General features: G+C 50.6%; 8 protein-coding genes across 8 annotated transcripts; 4 read left to right on the top strand and 4 right to left on the bottom strand.

The window, feature by feature from the left end:
* Positions 1–1,386: 1,386 nt before the first annotated feature.
* L3040_001563 (uncharacterized protein) lies at positions 1,387–2,114 on the top strand (the record flags this gene model as incomplete). The annotated part of the gene is made up of 3 exons (XM_007294237.1): positions 1,387–1,491; positions 1,552–1,648; positions 1,708–2,114. The coding sequence occupies 3 exons, from the start codon at positions 1,387–1,389 to the stop codon at positions 2,112–2,114; spliced, it is 609 nt and encodes a 202-aa protein (XP_007294299.1).
* A 922-nt stretch (positions 2,115–3,036) lies between these two features.
* On the bottom strand, positions 3,037–4,900 carry L3040_001562 (uncharacterized protein; the record flags this gene model as incomplete). Its single annotated transcript, XM_066156800.1, has 6 exons — positions 3,037–3,242; positions 3,294–3,567; positions 3,616–3,672; positions 3,729–3,953; positions 4,004–4,209; positions 4,261–4,900. 6 exons carry the CDS (start codon positions 4,898–4,900, stop codon positions 3,037–3,039), a joined length of 1,608 nt encoding a protein of 535 aa, XP_066012817.1.
* A 742-nt stretch (positions 4,901–5,642) lies between these two features.
* Positions 5,643–6,520, top strand: L3040_001561 (mitochondrial 54S ribosomal protein uL6m; the record flags this gene model as incomplete). Its single annotated transcript, XM_007294235.1, has 3 exons — positions 5,643–5,907; positions 5,961–6,074; positions 6,147–6,520. 3 exons carry the CDS (start codon positions 5,643–5,645, stop codon positions 6,518–6,520), a joined length of 753 nt encoding a protein of 250 aa, XP_007294297.1.
* Positions 6,521–7,289: 769 nt separating this feature from the next.
* Positions 7,290–7,593, bottom strand: L3040_001560 (uncharacterized protein; the record flags this gene model as incomplete). The annotated part of the gene is made up of 2 exons (XM_066156799.1): positions 7,290–7,300; positions 7,362–7,593. 2 exons carry the CDS (start codon positions 7,591–7,593, stop codon positions 7,290–7,292), a joined length of 243 nt encoding a protein of 80 aa, XP_066012816.1.
* Positions 7,594–9,343: 1,750 nt separating this feature from the next.
* Positions 9,344–14,871, top strand: L3040_001559 (uncharacterized protein; the record flags this gene model as incomplete). The annotated part of the gene is made up of 4 exons (XM_007294234.1): positions 9,344–9,512; positions 9,584–9,907; positions 9,982–14,243; positions 14,290–14,871. 4 exons carry the CDS (start codon positions 9,344–9,346, stop codon positions 14,869–14,871), a joined length of 5,337 nt encoding a protein of 1,778 aa, XP_007294296.1.
* A 708-nt stretch (positions 14,872–15,579) lies between these two features.
* On the bottom strand, positions 15,580–16,852 carry L3040_001558 (uncharacterized protein; the record flags this gene model as incomplete). Its single annotated transcript, XM_007294233.2, has 2 exons — positions 15,580–16,537; positions 16,671–16,852. 2 exons carry the CDS (start codon positions 16,850–16,852, stop codon positions 15,580–15,582), a joined length of 1,140 nt encoding a protein of 379 aa, XP_007294295.2.
* Positions 16,853–18,420: 1,568 nt separating this feature from the next.
* On the bottom strand, positions 18,421–19,596 carry L3040_001557 (uncharacterized protein; the record flags this gene model as incomplete). Its single annotated transcript, XM_007294232.1, has 1 exon — positions 18,421–19,596. The coding sequence occupies one exon, from the start codon at positions 19,594–19,596 to the stop codon at positions 18,421–18,423; it is 1,176 nt and encodes a 391-aa protein (XP_007294294.1).
* A 1,242-nt stretch (positions 19,597–20,838) lies between these two features.
* L3040_001556 (uncharacterized protein) lies at positions 20,839–21,444 on the top strand (the record flags this gene model as incomplete). The annotated part of the gene is made up of 1 exon (XM_007294231.1): positions 20,839–21,444. The coding sequence occupies one exon, from the start codon at positions 20,839–20,841 to the stop codon at positions 21,442–21,444; it is 606 nt and encodes a 201-aa protein (XP_007294293.1).
* Between the last annotated feature and the right edge of the window lie 3,251 nt (positions 21,445–24,695).

Below are 24,695 nucleotides of genomic sequence, written 5' to 3'. Positions count from 1 at the left end.
ATGTAACTTGCTTTTTGATGCTGGAGTAAATAGAAACCTCAGAAGAGGTGACATTTTTGGGCTTTGATATATCGAGGACGCCATGGCTAATGCATCATCCTGTGCACAAGAAGGGCAAGGAGCCTTGCGGGGCCAGATTAGCGATTAAGCTATTTAAATAACTTTTATTTAAGTAAATAATTTGAGCTTGCAACTTGGGAGTTAGAGCTTTTTGCTGCAACTTCGATTTGTATGGTGCAACTGCAAGTTGCAAGGTCAAATGCACACTTTACAAGATTTACGTGCACGAGCCATACAGATTGCTCAATTCTTGCATCTTGACGTGCAACTTGGAGATGCAAGAATATTTTGGTGGTGCAACTTGGCTTGCATCTGCGAGCCATACAGGCTCTAAATAACTAAGCAATTATTACAAATAATTATATATAACCTTTTAAAAATCATAACCATGAGCTTGGAATCTATATTCTTTTTCAATTTTAATAGCTTCAAGCAATAATAAATCGATCGGTTTTTGCAAATTCCTCGTATTTTTTAAAGTGCGCCGATTATTTTAAAAGCCTCGCATCTCTACTTAAATAGCCGCCTATTTCATTATAACCTTTTACCGATCAATCCGTTATTGCTTTGGGCTATTGAAAATAAGAAGAAAATATAAATTCGATACTAGCGATTATGGTTGTCTAGAACTTTAGATATAATTATTTGGAATTGCTTAATTATTTAATTGTTTGCTTAATTGAAAGTTATTCAAATACCGTCGACGACGTTAATATTCGAATATCATCGCGTTGAAAAATGCTATTAATTTTTGATGGAAAAATTTCTTCAAATAGGTCTATTATTAAAGAATAATATAATATTTCAAAATTAATTTTTCTATTAAAAATTGTAATAGATATATGTGTTAAAAGAAAAATTACGAAAAAGTTGACCGTACTACTGAAAATTGACCGTCTTACTGAAGGGTACCGGTACTAGGAACCGCATTCCTGCCTCTGACTAGTACTCAGACCAGGGGTACGATTAGTACCTATTACGTACCTATGTTGTATGGCAAGGCTACTCGTGCGGCCAGCATCAAGAAAAGATATTGCAATACTAAAAATAGTTAGCTAAGTGTAAATTCGATTTCGTATTTAAGATGATCTCCAAGGCAAAAAAAAATTGTATTAGCCGCACGATTATTTATAGTCGACGGAAAAATTGCAAATTCGGTTACTAATATTAGTAAAATGAATACGTCTGACATATATTATAAAAAAAGACATTTACATGTCTCCTTTTGCACTATGTTAAATCTATCACCTTTCTTACTATCTTCTTCCTTTGCAAGATTGTTCCTTGTCGTCAGCTCGCACCACCGAAAGACTCATAAACTCCAAAATGTCTATATTGTCGCAATCTATTTGCTCGATCTTACTAGCCTCGAGCTTTCTCTTTAACGGGGCTTATGGGAGAGAACTTCTCGGTTATCGAATTGTTCCTCAGGTAAGTTTTACTTGATTTACGGAGTGTAATACAAGCTTATATCAATGACGCGAATTATAGGAGGAAGCCGATTTTGTCAATGAGCATAACAAGCCATATACAGAGGAGAAGGACTATGAAAGATTCTATGATCAGATGGGAAAGGGCCTTCACTTGGGTAAGTTGATTTATATTTATAAATCGTTGATTACTGCGCGGAATTAATAATTTGAATAGTAAATGAGCCTGCTAGTTGGTGGGGCCGAGAATGGGAATGGTATTGCGCTTTCGAAGCAGATCTTGAAAAGATTAAAGAGGCAACCAAAGTATGGATCCCACACGTAAACTATATGTATTATGAGAATCTATGGTATCGAGAAGAAAGAGAGATCTTGGAGTATATCACGACAATAGTGTCAGAAAACCCGGAGAAGGCATTACGCTTTTCAATTGGTTATTTCTCAGCACGCACTGAAGAGATGACAATGGCTATTCCACTTGCAGCGGTGCAGAACAATGACTACGATTTGTGGGGGAAATGCTGGAGAACAAGGGATGAGTTGAAAGAATATGCAAACAGAATTCTTGATTGGAGGAGTTGGGAAATTATTGGAACACCTGGAGAACGAGAAAAAACACTTTAAAGGGGAATGCTAGAGCTTTTGGACAGTTAGCTGATCATCCGCTAACGATATTGTTTGGAGACGGTCCCAAAAGTTGGCATGGCTGGTGGATCACCTTAGGTTTATAGCTGAATTTGAATCAAACCTGTACTCACTCCGTAGATCTTTTGAAAAATTCAAACTATTGCTGAAATGGAACCGATATAATCGATATAATCGTCGTTCATAGAAGTCGGTCTTCTTACGAAAAGACCATCTTGGGACCGTCTCCGAGCATTTTGGGACCGTCCCAGGGCCGTAAACTGAAAACCGTCCCCGAGAACTTTCCTTAATATATCTAAACGTGTCCTCAATATATCAGAGCCTATAATTTTCAGGAGTAGGTGTGCTTCAGGATTCAGGGGGAAATTACGCAAAGCTACTTAACAGAAAACGATGTTGTTTAGAAACACCTACCTGCGGCATCGACTCAAAACACATTCATCTACCCTCGATCATAGCACCAATTTGCAGACTTCACAGAAACTCTCGTATCCAAAGAACACTCAATCTCGTGTATACGTGAAATTTTGGCGATATATTTGCATTAGTGAGCTACCCTGCCACGCAAAACCAACCACCGCGATATAGGATAATCGCCCCCCCCACCTCCTCCCCCCTCAACATCCGTGACCGCAGAAGCAAAAACTTTTTAATGCTAAGAGCGAAAGCTTAATAATCATGGTATCTCCCCGGGGTATTTGTTCTCAGCTTCTCTGTTCCTGCTATGTAGCTTTATCTGCAATGCCATATGTAATAACCCATTTATACATCAATAAATAGCAATCATAGGTGAGTGTGTAGTGATTCCAGCCTTCCACGTCCGTCATGGGTGGACTCGGGCCTAGTGTTCCGCAGGTGGGGCTGTTGATGTGTTCTCGATGATGGTGGTGGCGGCCTGCAATCAGAACATATCAAGGTGAGGATGCGCCTCATCGGACGTAGTAGATGAGTTGAAGGGAGCTGGCGATACGACTAAGGGTTGTTCCCGAGCCTTGTGAGTAACGGATGATGGAATTTGAGAAGAGGTAAAGAGCTTCCAACCCCAGTGACAGGTAGCGAAGAGTGCCGAGTGTCGAGTCCAGATGATAACTTCACTTATGATCAGGCCTTTTCGCAAGTTAGCACTTTTCTTTCTGCCGTTCCGTAGAAGGCACTTACCAGCAAGTCCTACTTGGGCATTCAGTAACTTGGATGCCGTAACGGCGGTGTTCATAGCCAACACCATGCCTAGTGGAAGCCATGTGCGAAGAGTCCAATCCGGGATCCCGCCTTCCACATTCAGAGCATCCTTCCAGGAGTGTGCATGCTCAACAGCCTTTTTTAAGTCTTCGTTAATAGTCGATGCTGCCCGACTTGCTTCGTTAAGCTGATGGGCATGACCTTGAAGGAGCTCTGTGGCATTGATCACTGCGTCCAACACTGCTTGAGATCTCTGGGGGACTGTCAGTACTATAAGTGGAAACCAATGACCATGGCTTACATCTTCCAGCACGTCCTGGCGTTCAATAAGAGAAACTATCATTGGAGCGAACTGATCCTGTGTGCAAAATTAGCAAACGAGGTAACTAATACTAGAGCACCGATGCAACATACCGATACCAACGCGCTGATGATCTTCATTCCTTCCTCGGTGGCACCCATCATCCTGTTGATGTCACCCATCTGATACTGAACATTCTTCGCGCCAGCTTGTAAAGCTAGCTCTTGCTGGGCAGAAACCTCTGCATTGGTTGCGTAAACAGTCTGGATGAGTTGCTTGATCATATGGTCCGCAGTTTTTGCGTTATTAGTAATCGAATGTACCGCAGAACCAATATCCTAGCCATGGAGATTAGTTACTGAAAGGCAATGGGAGAGCCTAGGCATACCTGGGCATCTTTGGAAACTGATTGGAGAGCTTGGGAAAGCTTGTCCTTCCATTCATTGGCAGTGCTGAAGAATTTCTCCAAATACGACTCCGCTGCTTTTGCGTTTTCAGCCATCTTCCGGCTAATGTAATCAAGATCTCCATGAACATCTTCCGAGAATTTTGCCATAGTCAAGGCTAACTCTTTTTGCAAGAGTATGTGCTGGTCTGGTAATGGTCAGTACAAAGGATCAAGCAAGCTGTGGGGAAAGGACTTGCTCTTCTCAAGGTCAAGACCAGCAGCTCGGCAGAACATCAGAGCAGTGTCGCGATAACTCAACCACGTCGCGTAGCCGTTCTCGATTTTGGTGAGAGCAATGATACAACTGTGGACCTCTTCATGCGATACATTCAATTTTCCTTTTTGCTCCCGGGCGTGTTCAAAGAGGACTGAACTGGAGAATATCGAGCAAGCTTGCGGTACAGGATCTTCTCGAGCTTCAGGGTCTCCCAGGCGCTCAATCTCGCAGGTTGTGAGACTGGCCGCGAAAGTCTCCACGTGATGTCTTTGAATATGGTCGCTGTTCAACTGATACGTTTGCTCGTTGATCCCCTCGAGGCCTCGGCAATTATTCATGAGAAGCTGGGCAGCAACGCGGTGACAGATTGGCTCGCCTTCAAGGCGCTTCAGTCGGACCAAAGCCTCGGAGTAGACTTCGGGTTTACGAGAATCAAGTAGTTCTTGTGGGTTAAATTTGAAATCCACATTACTAGGTCGAGCTCGTTCTCGATGCTGAGTAGCTTCAGGATTGTTGGAGGCTACTACAACTCGATTTCCAGCTCCAGCTCCATGCTTGAATGGAATCCAAGACAGAGCTGCTGGGAGAGCACCCAGTACGTAGACTGTAGAGAGCTTCATGTTTGAGTCCGGGTTTCGAAGTCGAGAGTGAGAGGGTGAGAGGGTGAGAGGGTGAGAGGGTGAGGAAGGTTGTGAGGTCGGTACGAGTAGAGGGCGCGCGGTTTCCCGCAAGACGCAGACCGAAATCAAGGTGAGGTGATCAGCTCGAGAAAGTACGTCGAGATGCGTCGACGATCTCGAACCTGATCTCAATTTCGATATGAGGATGATGGAACGCGGAGGAGGGTTGAAGAAAGTTAAGGTATAGGGTGTTGTGGTTGTCAAGATACGATTCGGTGGAGAAGGGTACGGTGCAGGTCAAGGAGAAAGGAAGGAGCGTTGGAGAGGGAGGTGAGTGTTTAAAAGTTCAGTTCAAAAGCCTTCAATTCACCCCAAAAGAACAGAGTGACAACGAACGACAGAGCGACTTAAATTCGAAAGAATGAAGATTGGACATTTCGCAGAAAGGAAAGTTGTTCTGCAGAAAGGCGTGCAAATAGACAATACCCACCCGATCACCTCCTTTTGGTTGATATGATTTCGGGACGGAAGCATTACTTCGGTTCGAGCATTTATATATGTACATATTGTTCGATACTAGCGAAATATGGATGGAGGTATCTGGGTTAGATGGAAGTCGGACGTAATATATATCCCCTGGCACAAATTCCGCACGTGCCATCACCATCCAATGAAGCTCCAAGTCTAAAAGTTCAACCGACTCGCAGATCGACCTCACCTCTAGCAGGTAAAATCGCACACAATGCTGTCCACCGCACGCTCCAAAGGGCTAGAGAGGGCAATTACCTGTGCGCCCTCCGTATCGATCCCAGCTTTCCTGCTTCCCGCTTTCCCAGCCGTCTCCGCGCGATCGTTTTCTGCATCCTCAAACTGCCCCTCACAAATTGGGCGTGCGCCGCTGTCCATCCCGCCCGAAGTCAACTTCACGATCCTCCCTCCCCGAGAACGAAAGAATGGCAGGTCGCCAGTTGCCGCGAGGCCCACCGTGCAGATCGAAGGTCCTCTGGGTATGCTAACTAACTAGCCGTTCAAGGGGTGCAGATACTAACGGGATTCGCAGGCAAGATGTCCATGACTATACCTCCTTTCGTCAATCTGGAGCATGACACTGCGGCGCGGAAGGCATTCGTCACAGTCGAAGACAGAGAGGTCAAGAAGCAGCGCGAGATGTGGGGTATGCGACCCCTTTTATATCAACGAAGAAGAAGAAAAGGGTTTTCAAGATAGGATACTGAGAACCCACCAGGAACCACTCGCGCATACCTCCAAAACCACATCCTAGGCGTCTCGGAGGGCCACACGGCAATCCTCCGCCTGGTGGGCGTCGGATACAGAGCGACGGTCGAGGACACGGCTACGACCGCCGAGCCAGAGTTCCCAGGCCAGCAGTTTGTCGCGCTGAAGGTCGGGTACTCACATCCGATTGAGCTGCCGGTACCGCAGGGCGTGAAAGCCAGCACGCCGCAGCCGACGCGTATCCTGCTGGAGGGCTGCGAGAAGGAGGTTGTGTTGCAGTTTGCGGCCAAGATTCGCATGTGGAGGAAGCCAGAGCCATACAAGGGAAAGGGCATCTTTGTCAACGGGGAGACTATCAAGCTAAAGGCGAAAAAGATAAAGTAGTGGTGGGTGCTAGCTGTATCATATGTAGGAATCCATGGGCTCCTGGCGTTCAGTGTCTGGTAGTTTGTTGTATCTTTGGCTTTGAGAGCATCTCGCTTACGGACAAGTATAAACATCAAATTCTTACCGACGACCCCTTTCAGTGAGCGAATGTCTAGCCAACAAGCCCTTTACTCCAATGGCAAAGTATCTTTCTCCTTGAGTGCCAGTTGCACGCTATTGCAATCAGCCCCTTAAAAATGCTCAGAAGTTTTCCGGGGTTTACTTGACCCGGAAATCATGATGCTTGTGTATCGTCTATACATACAATCTATCTAGTATTCGAACTAAAACATACCTTTTCTAGTCCTGATTATATATTACTCTCTCTGTCTCTCCTTCTCACATACACACACACACACAGACACCCTATCGAGAAAGGATTCAGAGATCGGGTGCTTGCGACATCTACGCTCTTGCTTGTGCAAAAGAGCCTTATCCTTTTCTTCTTCCCCTTCCTTTAAACGAGTGAGAGGCCTGGGTTATATTTCTGCAGATGTCAAAGTCAGATGGATTTCGAAATGCGTAAAGTACGGTACGGACCGGTTTGTTCTAAATGGCATCTTGGTTCACGGTCACAGTTTCCGAGCATTGAGGGCCGGAAGCAACTTGCTGAAGCAACTTGCTATGAATTCATGTATGTGAAATCCATGTTTGTAATAGGTTCTTGTGGCAGCTTGGAAGAGACTGGATTGGTCGAGGATCAACATCAGTAGAAACAAAAACCTTCCTAGTGAAAATCTTGATAGGCGTGTCATCTGTTAGAAGTACTTGGTGATCGACGTTGAGCCTAAGTACCTACTAGTATGGGCCTTCTCCACCAGCCCCTCCTCGCCGTCATTGATTTGCGATCGTAGAGGTAAAAATGCATAGTCTGAAACATGTTCCTTTCGGTTCTTCTGCTGGAGGACTCTATGCGATTTCCGCAAAGCTTCAAAGTCCAATCCGCTGTACGTTCCCCGCTCAAAGAGACCAGTCCGATGTAGCCAGCTCTGGGCTTCTTCCACACGACTCTGGTACCTTGCATACTGCATATTGCATTTGCCCTGAGCTTAGAGACCGCAGGACAGGATTATGTACGTAGGCGTGCCTTCCTGCACCTTCCAGCGTGGACCAGGGGACAGGGAATTTGATGGAGATGGAACTGCATGTAAAGAGCTCGTTGGTATCTTTTGGCTTGGAGAAACTCATGTACTCGTCTGAGAGTGCGAGACGCTGCTATAGCGAGGGCGTCGACAGGAGATGGTTATTATGAGTCGCGAAATGGGTCCATAGAAGTCGACACTGATCATGATGATGAGGATGGTGCGATTCAAGTATATAATATGGCTCGTATCTACCGGTACTCGAGGTCAAGACGACACGCTGACAAACGAAACATGGCAGGCCATCGCTCAGACGTTTGTTTCAGTATGCACGGTGATCGGACGGCTAAGCTACTGTACAGTACAGTACGTACAGTGGCTGGGCCCGTCCAAGCTAGGGATAAATCGATCTGGCCTGTGGTAAGTACAGATGGAGTACGGAGTAGTGAGTAGTTAGTACGTACAAGTGGTACAAGTGTGAGCTGGTACTAGTATATGCAAGGGGAGCGGTAGTCGCCGTCGATGAATCCAAATCCCTTCTCGATGCGAGAAGGGGGCGGGGAACGGGGAACGGGGAACGGGGGAACGGGGGAACGGGGAGCGGGGAATGGGGAGCGAACTATGACGAGTAAGAAGATAAGATGAAATACGGTATATAAAATACAGATGAAAGAAGAAGTTCTTGCATTGTGGATTCTGAATACTTGAGAGTACCGGTAATTGCTTGCGCTGAAAGCCCTCACGTGCAGCTGGTATTACTTATAGAAGTCAAACAAACTCCCTCCCTACCGGATCCGATTGCTGGTTATTACCGGTACTTACTACTATTAGTGCGCACGCTTTATGACATTGCAGTGACAGTACCTACCTACCTACTACGTACCTACTACCTACAGATACTTACTGCCAAGGGCCGACGCCGCGAAGAAGCGAAATAAGAAGATGCAATAGCAGGGAAAGGGTTGATCCCTTCCGTACCTACAGCTACAACTACTAGTAGCTACTCTAGCCTTCTCCTGGTCCGACGTCCGGAGTCCAAAGACCTGGCCCACGTCCAAGCAAGCCCTTTGCTTTTTTCCTCATCACACCCCATCCATCATCCCCCATTCAACCCTCCCGTTCTCCTCCCCTCTTCCCTCTCCCCTCCCTCTCATCACCGATCCGTCCACAACTGCCATTCCTACAATTCATATTCAATACAATACCCAGACATCGGACAGACTCAGACTCCGCTCACTCACTCCCTTGCCTACCCTGCCTGCACTTCATTATCGCAGGAGAAGTTGACGCGACCCAGCAACGCGCCCACCCCGTCCCAAACTCTGTTGCCACTACCCACCCGCTACTCTACCGATACTGAGTGCTAGAAGACCCTCTATCGAATCACGCCACCTGCATCTACTTCACGCAAGACTTACTTGCTTGTACTCTGCTCCAGGCAAAAGCGTTGCTCGACATTCACAGACCACCGCTCATTTACCAGGGACTGCCGGAGAAGAGAAAAAGGGGAACCCGGAGATTGGACGACTACCTTCCGCGCTCGTCAAAGATTCACCTCCGGCTCCGCGATATGACAATTGCTCTCTGAGCTTCTATCCGCCGAGCAATCCAACACCGCTCTACATCTCCCCACCCGCAATCACGATACGACAACTTTGACAGAACCACGTCTTGGCGCAACGAAGCCTCTACCAGAGCCATGGCAAGCTCACCGCCAGGGTCGCCGCTGGCGTTGTCGAGACCAGCGAGCGCGCTCATGAGGCCCCCAAGGACGACAAGCCGATTGAGCATGACGAGCAAGGGCCCATCAGCTGGAGGAGGAGGCAGCAGAGCCTCGGACGAGGATGGGAAGACCGCAGTAAAAGTTGGTAGGTTTCGCTTTTCCTCTGGAGTCTTAGAATCTCTCGTAGAGAAATACCTGCTAATCTTTGAACTATAGCGGTCCGTGTACGACCTCCACTCCGATCAACAGACCCCGGGTTCGACCTTATCCCGCAAAGATTTCAGCGTCCTATGGTCCAGGTCACTTCGCCGACGAGCTTGGCCATCGACTCCCCACAAGGGCGCAAAATCTTTGTATTCGATAGAGTCTTTTCCGAGGATGTCTCCCAAGATGGAATCTGGGAATATCTTGCAGAGAGTACCAACTCATTTGTCCAAGGATACAATGTTTCTATGCTGGCATATGGCCAATCCGGCGCTGGAAAGTCCTACACTATGGGTACATCGGGACCCGAACAACAAGGCGATCTAGAGGTTATGGGTAGGTTCATGCCGGACTGGGATTCTTCTCCCACTTCTTTGCTTTGGACGTAGACACAGCTGATATAATTATAGGTGTTATCCCACGTGCTGCCATGGCTCTCTTTGATAAGCTCGAAGGTTTTGCGAGTCCACGCAATGGCAATCGCAGTTCAATGTCTGGATTACGAGCGCCTACAAGATATTCTGTACACGCTGCTACTACAACGACGAAGAATACCCAGAAGACATGGACATTGAAGGCAACATATGTCGAGATCTACAACGAAATGCTCCGCGACTTGCTCGTGCCAGAGAGTGTGCCTCATGGTGAGAGAGGCAATGTTACCATTCGTGAGGATGTGAAAGGTCACATTCTGTTGACTGGGCTGCATCAGGTGGAGATAAACTCTGTTGAAGATCTTTTGGCAGCTCTCAACTTTGGGTCCATGATTCGACAAACCGACTCGACCGCAGTAAATGCCAAATCATCCCGCTCGCATGCCGTATTCAGTCTTAATTTGGTCCAACGCAAGAACAAGTTTCAAACGGCCCAAGGCGCAGAGAAGCGGTTCTCAGTTCCATTGGAAGCCATGACGGGCGCTGACACCATGGTCACGATCGACAGCAAGTTTCACTTTGTCGATTTGGCAGGTAGCGAGCGTCTAAAGAACACTGGTGCACAGGGGGAACGTGCTAAGGAGGGTATCTCGATCAACGCTGGCCTCGCCAGTCTGGGGAAAGTCATCTCGCAATTATCATCTCGCCAAGCGGGATCCCATGTCTCTTACCGCGACTCCAAGCTCACTCGATTGCTCCAAGATTCTCTCGGAGGAAATGCAATCACGTACATGATTGCGTGTGTCACGCCGGCCGAATTCCACCTCAGCGAGACGCTAAATACCGTGCAGTACGCACAACGAGCCCGTGCGATTCAAAGTAAGCCTAGGATCCAGCAAGTGGCAGATGAGAGTGATAAGGTTGCCTTGATTGAACGCCTGAAGGCTGAGGTAGCATTTTTGCGCGAGCAAATCCGGAGCACCGAGCGGGGTGGAGACCGTCCTGCTCATGTAGCTGCAGGGAGGCCCGAGCGACAGAACGAACGTGAGGTCGAGCTTCAAAACCAGCTGCTCGACACCCAGGAAAATTACACTGCACTAAGTGGGCGCCATGCCAAACTTATCTCTGAGATGGCGCGAGCTCGAGAAAATGAAGTTGCCGACAGTCAAGCACACGAAAACACACTAGGCGACAGCGCCACGGAACGACTAAGGCGCTCTAATACATTCGCCGAAGCTGTGGAGCAAGTTGTATTGGAGTACGAAAAGACTATCCAGACCCTGGAGCAATCCCTTTCGAGTACCAGAAGTTCATTGTCCAACACTGAGACGGTTCTTTTGGAGAAGGAAACAAAGTGCGCCTACGTCGAGACAGTCAACGCACAGCTCCAAGCTCGCTTGCAGAAGCTGATCGATCGTGAATCCAGCACTGAGAATTATCTCCACGACCTGGAAGCCAAACTTGACGGCCACACTTCTGGCGAAGAGAAGAACTCGGCGATTGTTATGGAGCTACGCAAGGAAATCGCCCGTGTTCGCGAGAACGAGGCCGCATGCGAGGACTACATCTCGACGCTGGAAGAGCGACTGGCTGAGGCGGACCAGGATGCTGAGCTCATGCAACGGGAGATTGACCGGCTTGAACATGTTGTGGAGCGCCAACGAAGCTTGGGCAAGCTGGACAGCCTGCTGTACGAGCTTGACCACGTTCAGCAAGATGGAAAAAGTCCTGAGGCTGACCAAGTAACGCTCAATGGCAAGCGCTCGGCATACGGTCATTCTCGACAACGGAGCTCAACCAGTAGAAGCCATAAAGATGTAATCCCCGAGACTGAAGAAGGAGAAGAGGGAATTTCACGCAGCTCTAGCTGTGAGGATGTTCGACGAACAGCCAGCGATGGCTCCGTTGATCGCGCCGACCCAATCGAAGACAGTCATCTTCCTGAACCATCAGCTGGCAGTTATCCACCGCAGAGCCCGGCGCAGACTAGACATGTGGAGGATAAGCTCGAAGTTGTTTCCCAAGAACTCTTCGACCTCAAGGTGGAGCATGAATCCACCGTTAACGAATACGACAATCTTTCTCGTAAATATGAGGAAGCTCTCCGCACCTTGGCTGAGCTCCAAGATGCTGTTGACGAAGCCCGTCATTCAGCTAACGACTCACGCCTGACCAACTCATCACCAACATCGACTGGGCTTACTTCTTTTTTACCCGACGCGAGGGTGACCGAGCTCATAAAGGATGGAGGACAATACTCATCCTCGCGATCGCTATCATCGGAATTGTCCTCAGCTGGGGAACTACCCAGTACTATCGAAACATCTAATGCTGTAGCTGCGGTCGGGAAGCCGGACTCAGGAGAAGTGGCAAGCAGCGACGCCAATGAAGAGACGATTGCTGAAGAACTTGATAATCTACGGAAGCTTGCTGCAGAGAAGGAGCAAGCTCAATTGAGGCTGGCCGAGAAATATGCTCTGCTAGAAGAACAACACATGGATGCCCTTGATCTCGTGGAAGAACTCAAGTCAGAGGTTTCTAAGGCCAAAATGGTCGAGGCATCATCCCCACGCGCAGCAACGCCTGTCATACGTCGCAAGTCAAGTCAAAACGTTATGATCATCGATAAGGCCCATCGTGCTTTTGCTTCACTTCGAAACATCGCGACCGATAGTTTTGAGGACTGCCCAGATATCATGGCGAACTTTGAGTTGAATCTCAACACAGCAATGCACGAGCTGCACTCTCGATCCGAGCGAATACAAGAACTTGAAGCAGACATCACTGCTGCGAAGAAGGAGCTGGAGGCCAAGATGACCATCATTACCGGCTTGACTCGTGAACGAGCGAGCATGAAGGCGTCCCCTATGGACATGTCGGTTGTTTCGTCAATGCGTGATCAGCTTCTCCAGAACGAAGGGCAGATGCGCATACTCCAAGAAACTCATGCTGCTCGGGAGCAGGAATTACAGGCCGAGCTGGAAAGCCTTCGCAGTACAATCCAGCAGCGGGTAGCCTCCACCACAGATCAACAAGTTTCAGCGGAGCCTGCGTTGGTGGAACATGACACCCATAAGGAGATCCAGGCCAAAAGGATTGCGGATCTGGAGGCCGAACTGACCAACTGGGAGTGCCGCCATCAGACGGCGTTGGAGTCGATGGAAAGCTCCGAGAAGCACCTTTTAAACACCATTTCTGAACTGGAGAAGCAGCTGGCCGTTGTGAAGAGCGAGCAACATACCCGAGAAAATCACACAGAAGACGTTACCAAAGAGGGTGCTAGAATCGAGCTCATTCCTAGTCTGGAAAAGGAGATCAATGAGTACAGGGCTGCCGTAGCTGCCAACGCTGCACGGGTAGCTGAGCTGGAGCAATCTCATGCCGCCACTCGGCTTGAACTAGATGAGATTACCAAGTCCCGAGACGAATCACATGCTGAGATTGAGGGGTACAAGATGCTCGTTGCTAACCTTGAGCAATCGCACGCTGCAAATTGGGAACAACTGTGCGAAGCCACGAAATCCCGGGATGAGTTCCATGCCGAGGCCAAGAGACACAAAGAGCTTGTTGAAAATTTAGAGCAGCAAATAACAGAGCACGAAACCACCATCAAGGCCCATCAAGATGATATAAGTCTGTTGCATACGAACCACGCCAAGGAGCTCGAGGCTTTGAAGTCAAGCACCCCTGAAGACCACGAGGCTCGCGTTGCAGAGGCCACATCAAGGCATCAAGCAAGCATCGAGGAGCTTCAAAACGAGCTTGCTGAAGCTCGCGATGATCTCGTCAAGATCGCAACTCAGGTTGCCTTTGCTCTTGGTCTGGACGTCAGTACTGATAAATTGCAAGATAGGATTGCCAACGTTCTTGCTGATCAAAAGGCACTAGCCGAAGAGACGAAGAAGTGTCTTGAGATGCAGCAGCACCTTGATGAGCTCTCGGGTATAAATGACTCTCTGAAGAAGGAACTCGAGGGTGCGAAGTCCGAACTGGCCCGTTTATTGGTCGAGACCGCCGAAGGCGCCAAGCTCACAGACGAACACGCCACGGTCGCCGAGCAACTGGCAGCTTTGCGCAAGGAGATGACTGATCTCGAGACGAAGAACAAGAAAAACTCCCGGCTGGTTGAGGAGCTTGAGGATCAGCTGGCTTCGAATTTTGATCAACACCAGATTGCGAACAATCGCTTCTCTACTTTTCAGACAGAGCGCAACGCCCAGCTTGATGACGCGAATGCAGCTCGTGCTCGCGCCCAGGCTGAACTCGAAGCCGTCAAAGAGGAATGCGCAGAGCTTCAGGTAAGAAGAGCAGCTCATAGTTCCAGGAAATACGCTAACTTCTCAGGCCAAACTCGAGGAAATGGGCGCTGACCCGAAGCGCTCCAACCCGCAGCCTAATAACTCAGCTTCAGTGTCATCTCTGCCATCGCCTCCACCCGCCATTCCCCTCCCGCCTCTTCCTGGCAGTAGTGGCGCTGCTGTTCAGTCCACTAATCACGCTGCTTCTGTTCCGGTCCCTCATACTCCCACTTTGAGCAGTAGTCCTGGTAGCCCCAATCCAGCTGCTTCCCAAATAAATGAGGAGCAAGAGGTCCGCATTCGTACTATCGAGAAGCACCTCAACGCGGAGAAGCAGCTTACTCAGACGTTAGAAGAGGCTTTGACGGACTTAGAAAGACAAAGCAACAAGATGAAGGCCGAGGTCGATGCTTGGAGACGCCGTGCCACGGATCTTGAGCAGGAACTCAAAGACGCTAAGGAGAGAGAGAAGAATGGCGGTATGGACAAGGAGAACCGATGGAGCATGCTGCAGGTCGAGGAAGAACGCAAGAAACGCCGAGACGCCGAGATCGCCAGAGCACACCTCGAGGAGCGGATGAACGCCATCAGTAAAAAGAAGAAGAAGGGAAGTCTGAACTGCTTCTGAGCACTCATGCCTTCTCCTGTATCTGAAAATTTCCCCGCGTCTCCGGTGTTTTCACACAGATTCGACGGCCATGACGATGCTGTTATGTTTTTCTTTTCATTTTTCCTTACGGTCCTTTTTTCCCGAGCACATATTCTTTGCACGAGACCTAAATTTTTAATGATTTCTGAGCCACGGGCGGCAACTGTGCTATGGTGGCTTCCACCCTCAAGTAATTCTGATTGCCCGCGCTTCTTTTTGTTACGAGATACCACATTTTTCGCTCCGGTGTTGCGGGCGCTTGACTGAGCTTTCGATGAAGCTGGGCTAATGCGAGAATGGATGTGCACTGGCTTTCTTCTCTATCTTGGAGAAGTCATAGGCTGGACATGGGCAGTTTATTGACATGAGTGATGGGGGTACGATATGAGGCCACGATGGGCTAGCAGATGACATGGCGTATGAGTGGAACATAATGAATTTGCATGGCGTTTTTGCATTAGACTGCAAACATTCTGGCTAGAGCAGAGTAAAGTACTCGCTGGCTGCATTTGGGTGGATAGTTGGGGGGAATGGTGTCCAATAGATAGAAGAAGAATATACCATCAATACAGGAACTTCTTCTGTCTTGATCAACTCTTTGTTCAGAGAAACGTTCATCATGTCCGTCTATGCTTTATGGGGTATCGATACCAATACAATCCTCATGAGTGCTCGATAACTATCCACCTAGCTGTCGTCGTTCCCCGTGAGCCCGGGATCTTTCGATATTCCAGCGATCCTTACGAGCAAAGCCTCCTTCCATGCTTGGAACTCGGCCCTCTTCGCGTCGTTAACACAGAACTGCTCCTGAATCATGGTCCTAGGCTTGGTACGCCCGATCTCCCGCACCACCTCTACACCCAAATCCAGCATCTCCTCATCCTCATGCTCATGCTCTTCCTCTCCATCAACACCCACCCCCTCCTCAATATTCGTCCACCAATCCAGTTCCCTCCAGCCCTTCTCCACAATCTCCCCCCTCCAAGCATTGACATCCTTCTGCTTGACCTCCTCCCAGCCCGTCCACGCCTCGTCCCGCTCCCCCAGCCTGGCCCTCACCTCTCCGTCTTCCCTCGCCCCCCTCAACACCTCCCTCACTCTCTCCGTGCGCTTCACTCCCTCCACAGCTCTCCCCTCTGGGCCCCTCATCTTCAGCACGACAAAAAACCACACCATCGCCACCAGCGCGGGCACCTTGCCCTCCACGGCCCCCTCCCCCTTCGGACACGGCAGGCACAGTATACTCTCCACGCCCGCCAGGACGTGCGGCACCGCCTTCCGCGTCCCCATCTCCCTGCACAGCAATCGCACAACAGGACCGACCCACTTCGGCACCTTGCCCTCCTTGTCCCTCCTCGCGGGAAAGAGCAGGCCTCTCTTCGCGCTGCGCTGGCTCTGGAAGCCGGACAGGGACTGCGCTCTTGAGGGCGTGAGGCGCTGCGGGAGCGCCTTGACCGGGGTGCGCGCGCTGTTGCTGCTGCTGCTGCTGTTGTTGTTGTTGCTCTTCGCAGCGTTCTGGAGGGCGCGCTTGCGCGCGCCGGAGGTGACGAGCGTCCGGTCAAAGTAGGCGTATAGCTTGCCGTAGACGCGCGGGGGGATCGGGGGCCGTGGCTCGATGGGGGGGAGGTTGAGCGAGGTTTTGAGACTGTTTGTGTGGGCCGCCCATCGCCCATCAATCAGCTTCACGTTCTCGCTGGATGGATAGCTGGGATTGGATGGGGAGGGGAGGGGAGGGGAGGGGAGGGGAGGGGAGGGGAGAGGAGCTGGGGGCAGCTTACCGTTCGCAGGCTAGGTTCGCGCTGGCGTATACGCGCGCGACCTCCTCGTCGGGCTTCAGATTGCTGCATTTGTTGCGCGATTGCGCGAGCAGGCTGTTGGCTAGCTCGATGAGCTCTGCGGGGAGGACGCCCGAGTGGCGGGGGATGAGATTCGCGAGTGCTTGTTCGATTGGACGGCTCATTTTGGGCCTGGCACGTATGGGGGTCTCGTTGTATTAACTGTGTGTTGTTTTATACCTTTGCTTGCCTTCGCTCCCAGCCGGTGGTGGTTCCGGGCAAGGCTAGGAAAGTAGCAGACGAGGCTGGCTCTGTTTTGGCTCGGCGGCATGGTTGGCGCGGGGGCTCGCGTAGGTAGTAGGTCAGTCAAGGTGTGAGAAAAGGGGTCGCGCTTTTGTTGACTTTTGTCTCTGGCGCACCAATCAATCATCTGGAACGAGAACACCATCTGATATAAAATACATCTATCTACCTCACAACTTTGAGCAGCCGAAATCCGTGCAAGAAGTCTGATATGCATTATTATAAACGCAATCTACTTATGGTTTTCTATGCGCAGAACGCATATTCGTAACCCGTCTCTCTCCCTGTGCAACATTGCGATCGCGGGGGGAGTTCAGTGAACAGAAATTGCAAGCGAAATGATCGTCTGTCTGACTTGCGGAGGAACTCTGGACAGCTGAATTAATACCGTAGACGTCTTCTCTAACCGCACCCTAGAGCCGAGCCGAGCCGAGCCGAGCCGAGCGAGTGACTCCCCCCTCGCCCTTCTCCGCAGGCAGAAGGCAGGAAGGGGTACTCTACACGTACACGTACATACGTCCCAACCACGGCCCTAAAACAAGTCCGCGCCTGTTCAACCTCACGGCCTCGCTAAACACAGTTCCCACCGCACATGTAGGTAGCTGCGTAGATGTCGCAAGTCAGCGAGGTCGGTCTTTCCGATACTGGTGCTCGCAAGAAGTCCTCTAAGAGGTCCCCCTTTTATTCCTGCCTTGTTCGTCGACTCTCGTCTCTGAAGCGCCCTCGTCTCTGGCACGTGCGTCACGGCACGTCTCGTCACTTCCTTCTTTGATATTAGCTAGGTAGTTAGATTCCTAGACTCCTCTGGGAGTAAGGCCGGTATGCTTGCAGCTCTGTCGAGCCCTGAGGCGCTGTGATTATGATTGAGCGATTGGATATCAGGAGTCGCACATACATTTCAAAAAAAAAAAAACCATTTGGTGGTAGTGGTGGTAGTGGGGGCTGGGCTTGAAGCAAAGGAGACCATTCCGTAGGTATGTAAGGTATGTAGGCTTGGATTGCTTGCTTGCTTGCTTGCTTATTAGGTACTGTATATATATGTATAGTCCTTGACTCCTGGTGTATCGTTCCGGTCTCCTGTGCAATTTTGCACCGTCCACGCCAGTCATGAAAGGTGTCAGGCGAAGAGGATCGATGCGAAAGGGGGTTGGTTAGGTAAATTATAAGTAGTTGTTGCATGTGGCTCATCCCGTCTCGTGTCTACACCCACATCTCATGTGCAGGCTGTCATTTCCGAAATCGACTAAGAGCCTATGTCGGTTCAGAGAACCCCGATCTGATCACTCGAGCACCGGACCGATTCTCAACGGCAGCTTAAGCACAGATTATATCCCTGGACGAGTTTCCCCCGTAGGGTGGGTATACAGCTATATATTCTTTCGTTACGCTGTAAGAAGCCCCGGACTTTGTACAATCCAACTGCTTGCACGACCAGACTGATCCAACCAACTTACACAACTTCGCCTTCCTCTACAGACTCGTCACTATCGCTTTCCTCGCTGCTACTCGATTCGTCGCTATCGGACTCGTTCGTCCCTCCCATTTCTGTATCTGTGTTCCCTCTTGGCTTATTGCCTACTGCTTTCAGATAGTCGGACTCGAGCATGAAGCCTTTCGGTAGGCCTTCAGTTGTATTAGGCAGGACGTGTATCGTTGGGAATTCCAATATGTACCGTTGCCGTAGTAACTCGGTCAGCGGTTTGGTCGGACATATCGGGGCCAGAACTTTTGGGAAGGAAGCGGGCGTGAGCGGTCGATGTAGATAGAATTTATAGTCTGGGAATTTAGGGTTAGGCCTCGATGGACTCGACGTCTGAAGTTCAGTTTCATTGTCCAAAGCTGAGTTGGACGGTGTGAGATTCCAAGCGCCAGTGTTGGGATCTTGAAGGAGAGACGGAGTGGTAAGATCACAGAGGTCTTGCTTTTCTTCGATCCTAGCCTTCTTCGCAAGTCTCTCTCTCTCCCTCTTATCCTCCGCCTTCCTCTTCTGTCCGACCCGCTTCTCCCTCTTCCGCTCCTCCTCCGTCATACTCAAATACCGCTCCTCCTCACACATCGCATCATAGAAATCGCCAAGCGGCTTGCTGCCCAGCGCACGATACAGCGCCCTCGGAGCGCCCTCCCGAATCCACTCTACCTGCCAATTGATATGTCTGAGCTTCTTGTTCCAGCTCGTCGCATTCTCCTTGTTCCGCCGCATCCCCTTCGGCGCCTTGATCAGCTTTATATTCTCCTGCTTCAACATCTTCGCAACTTGCACCTCGCCCGGCAGCTCCTTAAGCCTACGCCCCGTCCGTCTGGCGTACTGCTCTTCTGTCTCGCCTGCTCTCGCAGCCTCCATCTGTCGTTTGCTCACCAGCTCCAAGTCTTCGATGAGTATCTTATCGGCGCGCTCCATGCGTGTCTCGATGCCGTGGATGAAGTTGTAGTCATGGTCGATGCCCCAGGGGGTCGCGACTTCCGAGATGGGTCTATAGACCGTGGGGTCGCGGATGCCGTTGCACATGGAGCGGATTTTGTGGCGCTTGGAGCAGGCGAGGGAGCACGTGGTCATGGAGCAGCGCGGGCAGGTGTAGATGGGCTCCTCGATGTGGCAGATTGTGCAGAGCGTGGAGAGGTCGTCCATGGTGCGGGCAGCTGAATCGGGCGGGTTCGTGACTGTGTTACCCCCAAGGTAGGATGTCTGGTAGGATGTCTGTACAATTGCAGCGATAGAAACAATCCCGGTATCCAATGCTGGAGTTATGGATGTTTCTAGGATACAAGCGGAACAAAGCAGAGCATTGTGTTGTTGTAGAGGGTAGAAAGACTGCCGTCGCCCGTCGCCCGTCCCGAAATTTTTAAATTTTGATAAGTACAGCCTTGCCAACGGGCGCTAGTGAAGTAGCAAAAAGGAAAAGTAAAAAAACGCCTGACCGCCCCCAGCCTTGCATACCTCGATCACCAACAACATACCGGTCGGTAGCCATAGCCAACTTCACTCCGCTCCGCTCCAGTCCATTCCATTCCAGAATGCCGAGTCTCCTGCTCGATGTTCCATCTCCATCGATCATGGCCTTCACAGCTTAACTTTCCCTGTACCTCAGTCACATCCTGCATGGCTTGGTTCCGCAACTACGGACTGATAGGAAGATAGGAAGACACTCCAGTCTCCACGGACCACGCCGTCAGCGAAGGAAGGCATTGGTAGGCGTCAAGTCACACCGCCTCTTACTTCGCTATCGAAATGAACGGTAAGAGCCCTCTTGGGCGTACAGCACCAATTGATTTATTACTTCTCTTACCGTTCCTGCGCCTGGGGATATACCTTGTGTATAAATATACCTCCAGATACCTCCGTACACCTCCGTATACAGGTCCACGCATCTATCTCGCCTGGCTCATCTCACCTCCTTTCTCCCCTCTCCTCTGCGCTCCTCTCGTACGTTCTGCAATATCTGGTACTTGCTTGCTCGTTTTTCTGGTCGAACGTCCTCTTTAGCAGTCGAGTGCCTTTGCTTCCCTGGCGTTGTCGTCGTTTTCGCGCTCTCGTCCTCTCGTCCTCTCGTCCTCTCGTCCTCTCGTCCTCTTGGTCTGTCTTTCTTCGGTCTGGTGCTGCTGCTGGTGCTGCTGCTGGTCCTCAGGTCCTGTCGAATCGAGGTATCAGAGCACCGTTGTACTCGTGTATCACGGTACGGTACGGCATAGATACATACCAGCCATACCTACTTTGCTCATCTCGTCTCGTCCTCGCGCATCCCGTCGTCTCATCCGTGGAATTACCGCCTTGCACTCCCCCGTCTCACCTCCTCGATCTCGTGTCACTCTCTCGGCTCTGGCATACAGTTACACACCATCACACCAAAATCTCGTCCCGCGCCCGACCGCCATGCCTCCTCCAGCCACAGTCCCTGCCCTCGTCTGGGACCAGGACCAACCGATCAGCGCCCTCTCCATCGGTCTCGACGCCATCGTCCTGCACTCCTGGCGAGACAATTCCAACTTCGGCACTTCGGACCCAGAGTACCCCTATTTTGGCATGGAGCTGCAGATCTGCTGCTGGAAATCCGCATCGCCCACGTCCCACATCCTGGCGCGGTACACGGGCGGTAAGCTCAAGAAAGATGCTCTGTACCAGCTCACCGGCCGTTTCTTCATCGACACCTCGGCGGAGGGCGGGAAGTCGTATCTGCATATCGACGAGGCCGTTCGGTTCCAAGGGCCGGGCACGCTGAAGAGTTATCGCAAGCCGCAGTTCCTGCTCGTCGGGGAAGTGGTGAGTGTGCTGGAGAGGGCGCTGGTCATGCGGTGGGTCACGCGGGATCCGTACCGGAGGGAGATGACCTACGAGCAGAGCGCGGTGGTGGCGCTGGAGAAGGGGTTGAGTGAGAAGGAGAGGCTGAAGTACGAAGGGCAACTCTGCCTTGTCGAGGGACGCATGGAGGGGCTCGATCACATGAATGATTGGGTATGTCAGCGTGTTCGGGAATTGTAAGGGGGTTGGTTGTCCAGAATCGTTTGGGGTGCCTTTCCGTGGGGTTTGGAGAGTCTACACGGGCGTTGGAAAGCCAGAAAGAACAGCAGAAAAAAGGAACCAGGTTGGCATTTTGGTGTGGGAGTTTGGGGCTGGGAATCGGCACGAGGGGTTGAGTTGAGAACATCAGCTTTTAGATTGATTGGGAAATGGAGGAGGCATACTCCTGATTCTACGCACGCGGCACTTGTTCTGTAGCGTACTTTCTCTCACCTCGATCGATTAGATGTTTGCTACCAGCTGAGGCGTCGGTGGGTGGGGGTCGTACTGGTTGTCTTCCGCAGTAGCCAATTGAAGACGCCACAATCGACGACTCCCTCCCTCCTCCGGCCTACCTCAGGAAAAGATATGTGATGGCGGAGTTGATATGTGATGGAGGAGTATATATGTGATGGAGGAGTCGATATGTGAAGGAGGACAAGATATGTGATGGAGGGGTAGATATGTGATGACGGAAAAGCAAAGCAAGAAAACGAAACGAAAAGAAAAATCAAGGTGACGAGACCGAGATACGACGGCGCGACTGCCTGCTGCGTGCCGTCTCTTCTCCGCCGCATCACGTTCTAGCGGTACCACTACCTAGTAGGTAGGACACCACATCCGCTTCTCTCTGTTCACCGAGTACCGAGTACCGAGTACCGGTCGGTACCTGTGATGCGATACCGCACGACAAGTACTACGTAGGTACGGTAGCAATACGGAATTCGTCTGTCTGTCTGTCTGTCTGTCTGTCTGTCTGTCTGTCTGCACGGGTGCCCCCGCGCCGCCCCTCCCCCTTTTTCTTTCTTTCTTTCTTTTTTTCTTCTCTTCTCTTCTTACAGTAGGTAGGTAATACTACGTAAAATCGAAGTCCAATTCCAAAAGCAAAAGCAAAAGCAAAAGCAAAAGCAAAAGCAAAAGCAAACCCCCCACACAACCACACACGTGCGCAAACCCAAATTCCAGATTCGTACTACTACCGGTACGTACGTAGTACTTCCGAGTGACCGACCGAACGAACGACCGAGAACGGACGAACGAACGGACGAACGAACGAATGACCGAACGACCGAACGCCCGCCACCGTGTCATGCCGGTCGCAGCTAGTAGTAGTAGTAGTAGTAGTAGTAGTAGTAGTAGCACGCGCTTACTACGTAAGGTACGTAGTGCTTTTACGTACAGTACCGGTACCGGTACCGGTAGTAGGTACGTAGTAGTAGGTAGGTACCGTACTTCGGTCACGAAGTAAGGTAGGGTAAGGTAGGGTAGGGTACGGATACGGATAAGTACGGATACCGTAGGCTTACGTACGTAGTACCTACGTTGCCCCTCCTGAAGCGAAAGCGTGATGATGATGATGATGTACGGTAGCTACTGTAGCGAGCTACGAGAGAAGCTAGAGAGAGGGAGAGAGAGGGGGAGAGGGGGAGGGGAGAGAAGAGAATTAAAGAATGGAGGCGGTGGTGGGCGGTTGGGGAGGGGGAGGGGGTGACATGTACTTGGTACGTAGTAGTACTTGGTACGGTACTACTACTAGGTACTACTACTAGGTACTACTAGTTGTTTGAATGGACTACGTACGGTAGCTACGGTAGGTAGGTAAGTGTGGCGATCGGGTCGGATCGGTTAGGGCGACCTGGCTTTTGAGGGGTGTAGTTGGGGTGGTGGAGGCTGCGTGTTTTTTCTTTTTCTTTTCTTTTTTTTTGTTTGTCTTTTGGTTTGTTTGGTTTGTTTGGTTTGTTTGGTTTGTTTGGTTTGTTTGGTTTGTTTGGTTTGTTTAGTTTGATTGGATTGGATTGGATTGGATTGGATTGTTTGTTTGTTTGCTTCTTCTTATGGTGTGGTGTGGGACGGTATGGGACGGTATGGGACGGGACGGCATGGCATGGCATGGCATGGCACGCGTGGAATGGGGGATTGGAAAGGTGTGGAGCGGGATCGAAAACGTGGGAGCGGACTGGACTGGACTGGTCTGATCTGGTCACGGGACTGGGCTGGACTCGATGTCAAACTCCGATCGGCTCTACCTGCTTACTTAGTAGTACTTACTAGCTTACCCCTGAGCTACTTACGCTTATGGACTACTGTACGGTACAAGCGTCAGGCACTGGCACTAGCCCGGGACCAGAACCGCGGCCGCTGCTTTGGCTTGGCTTGGCATTGGCATTGGCATTGGCATTGGCATTTACGGCGTTGGGAGGGGGAGGCCGCTTTTACGCTGGACGAGGACGTGGACGTGGACCTGGACGTGGACCTGGATGGCTGAGTGAGTCGATATCACGATGGCCATCAATCCGCCTCGTCTCGATCATTAATCATCACGAGAAAGCTCCCCTTCCTGCTTCCTCGCGGTGCTGACAGCAACAACGACTACCACGATGGATGCAGCGGGCGTCGAAGAAGGTTCATTTGATGGGATGGGTGCCAAAAGAAGCCTCCCGTAGCTTAGCCATCCTCTGCAGGCTTCATCCTGTGCAGGGACTCGGAGAGACTAAAGTAGTAGTAGTAGGTACTGAGTGAGTACTGGCTGTCCGGTAGGTGCCTCGAGGACGGACGGACGGACGGACGGACAGACAGGCAGGCAGACAGACACCGGCCATACCGGATTCCTGGTGGACCATACTTGGTACAGTAGGGGACAGTGAGGGGCCCAATACCCGTGCGCATATGCAGGCTCGAATAAGTACAGTACTACTACTACGGTACGTACGTACCACTACAGTACGGCACTGGAAAGTAGTACGAACGTAGTACGTACGTAGTAATAGATTTCCCGGGAACCTCGTTGTCGGTCTCGTTGCACTGTACCGTAGTTGTCGGTAATACGGAGTAGTACAGAGTAGTAGTACCTAAGTAGTAGTACTACCTTACGTACCTCAGTTGTAGGTACCTGGTAGATCGATCTTGAATGGGGGGGGCTTAAGCACCCAAAGTGGCATGCGGTCTACGGCTGCAGGACCGGCATCCCTAGTCCAGTACTAGTACCAGTATAGTAATCAGCCCTTTGGAACTTGGGACCCGTGTCTTGGTCCACTCTCTGCGACTTGTCTCTCTCTTCTCTCTCTCTCTCGCTCTCTCACTCTCTCACGCTCTCTCTCGCCCCCCCCTCCCCCCCCATCTCCTTGTCCACCTCCTTGTCTCCATCTCCTTGTCCATCTCCTTGTCCCTCCTTGTCCATCTCCTTGTCCATTTCCTTGTCTATTTCCTTGTCCATCTCTCTTGTTCATCCCCAT

This window comes from Drepanopeziza brunnea, assembly GCF_022702325.1.
Source record: "Drepanopeziza brunnea f. sp. 'multigermtubi' strain 214-2 chromosome Unknown ctg2, whole genome shotgun sequence".
Classification (NCBI taxonomy): Eukaryota; Fungi; Ascomycota; class Leotiomycetes; order Helotiales; family Drepanopezizaceae; genus Drepanopeziza; species Drepanopeziza brunnea.
This window is presented reverse-complemented; position numbering and strand designations above follow the sequence as displayed.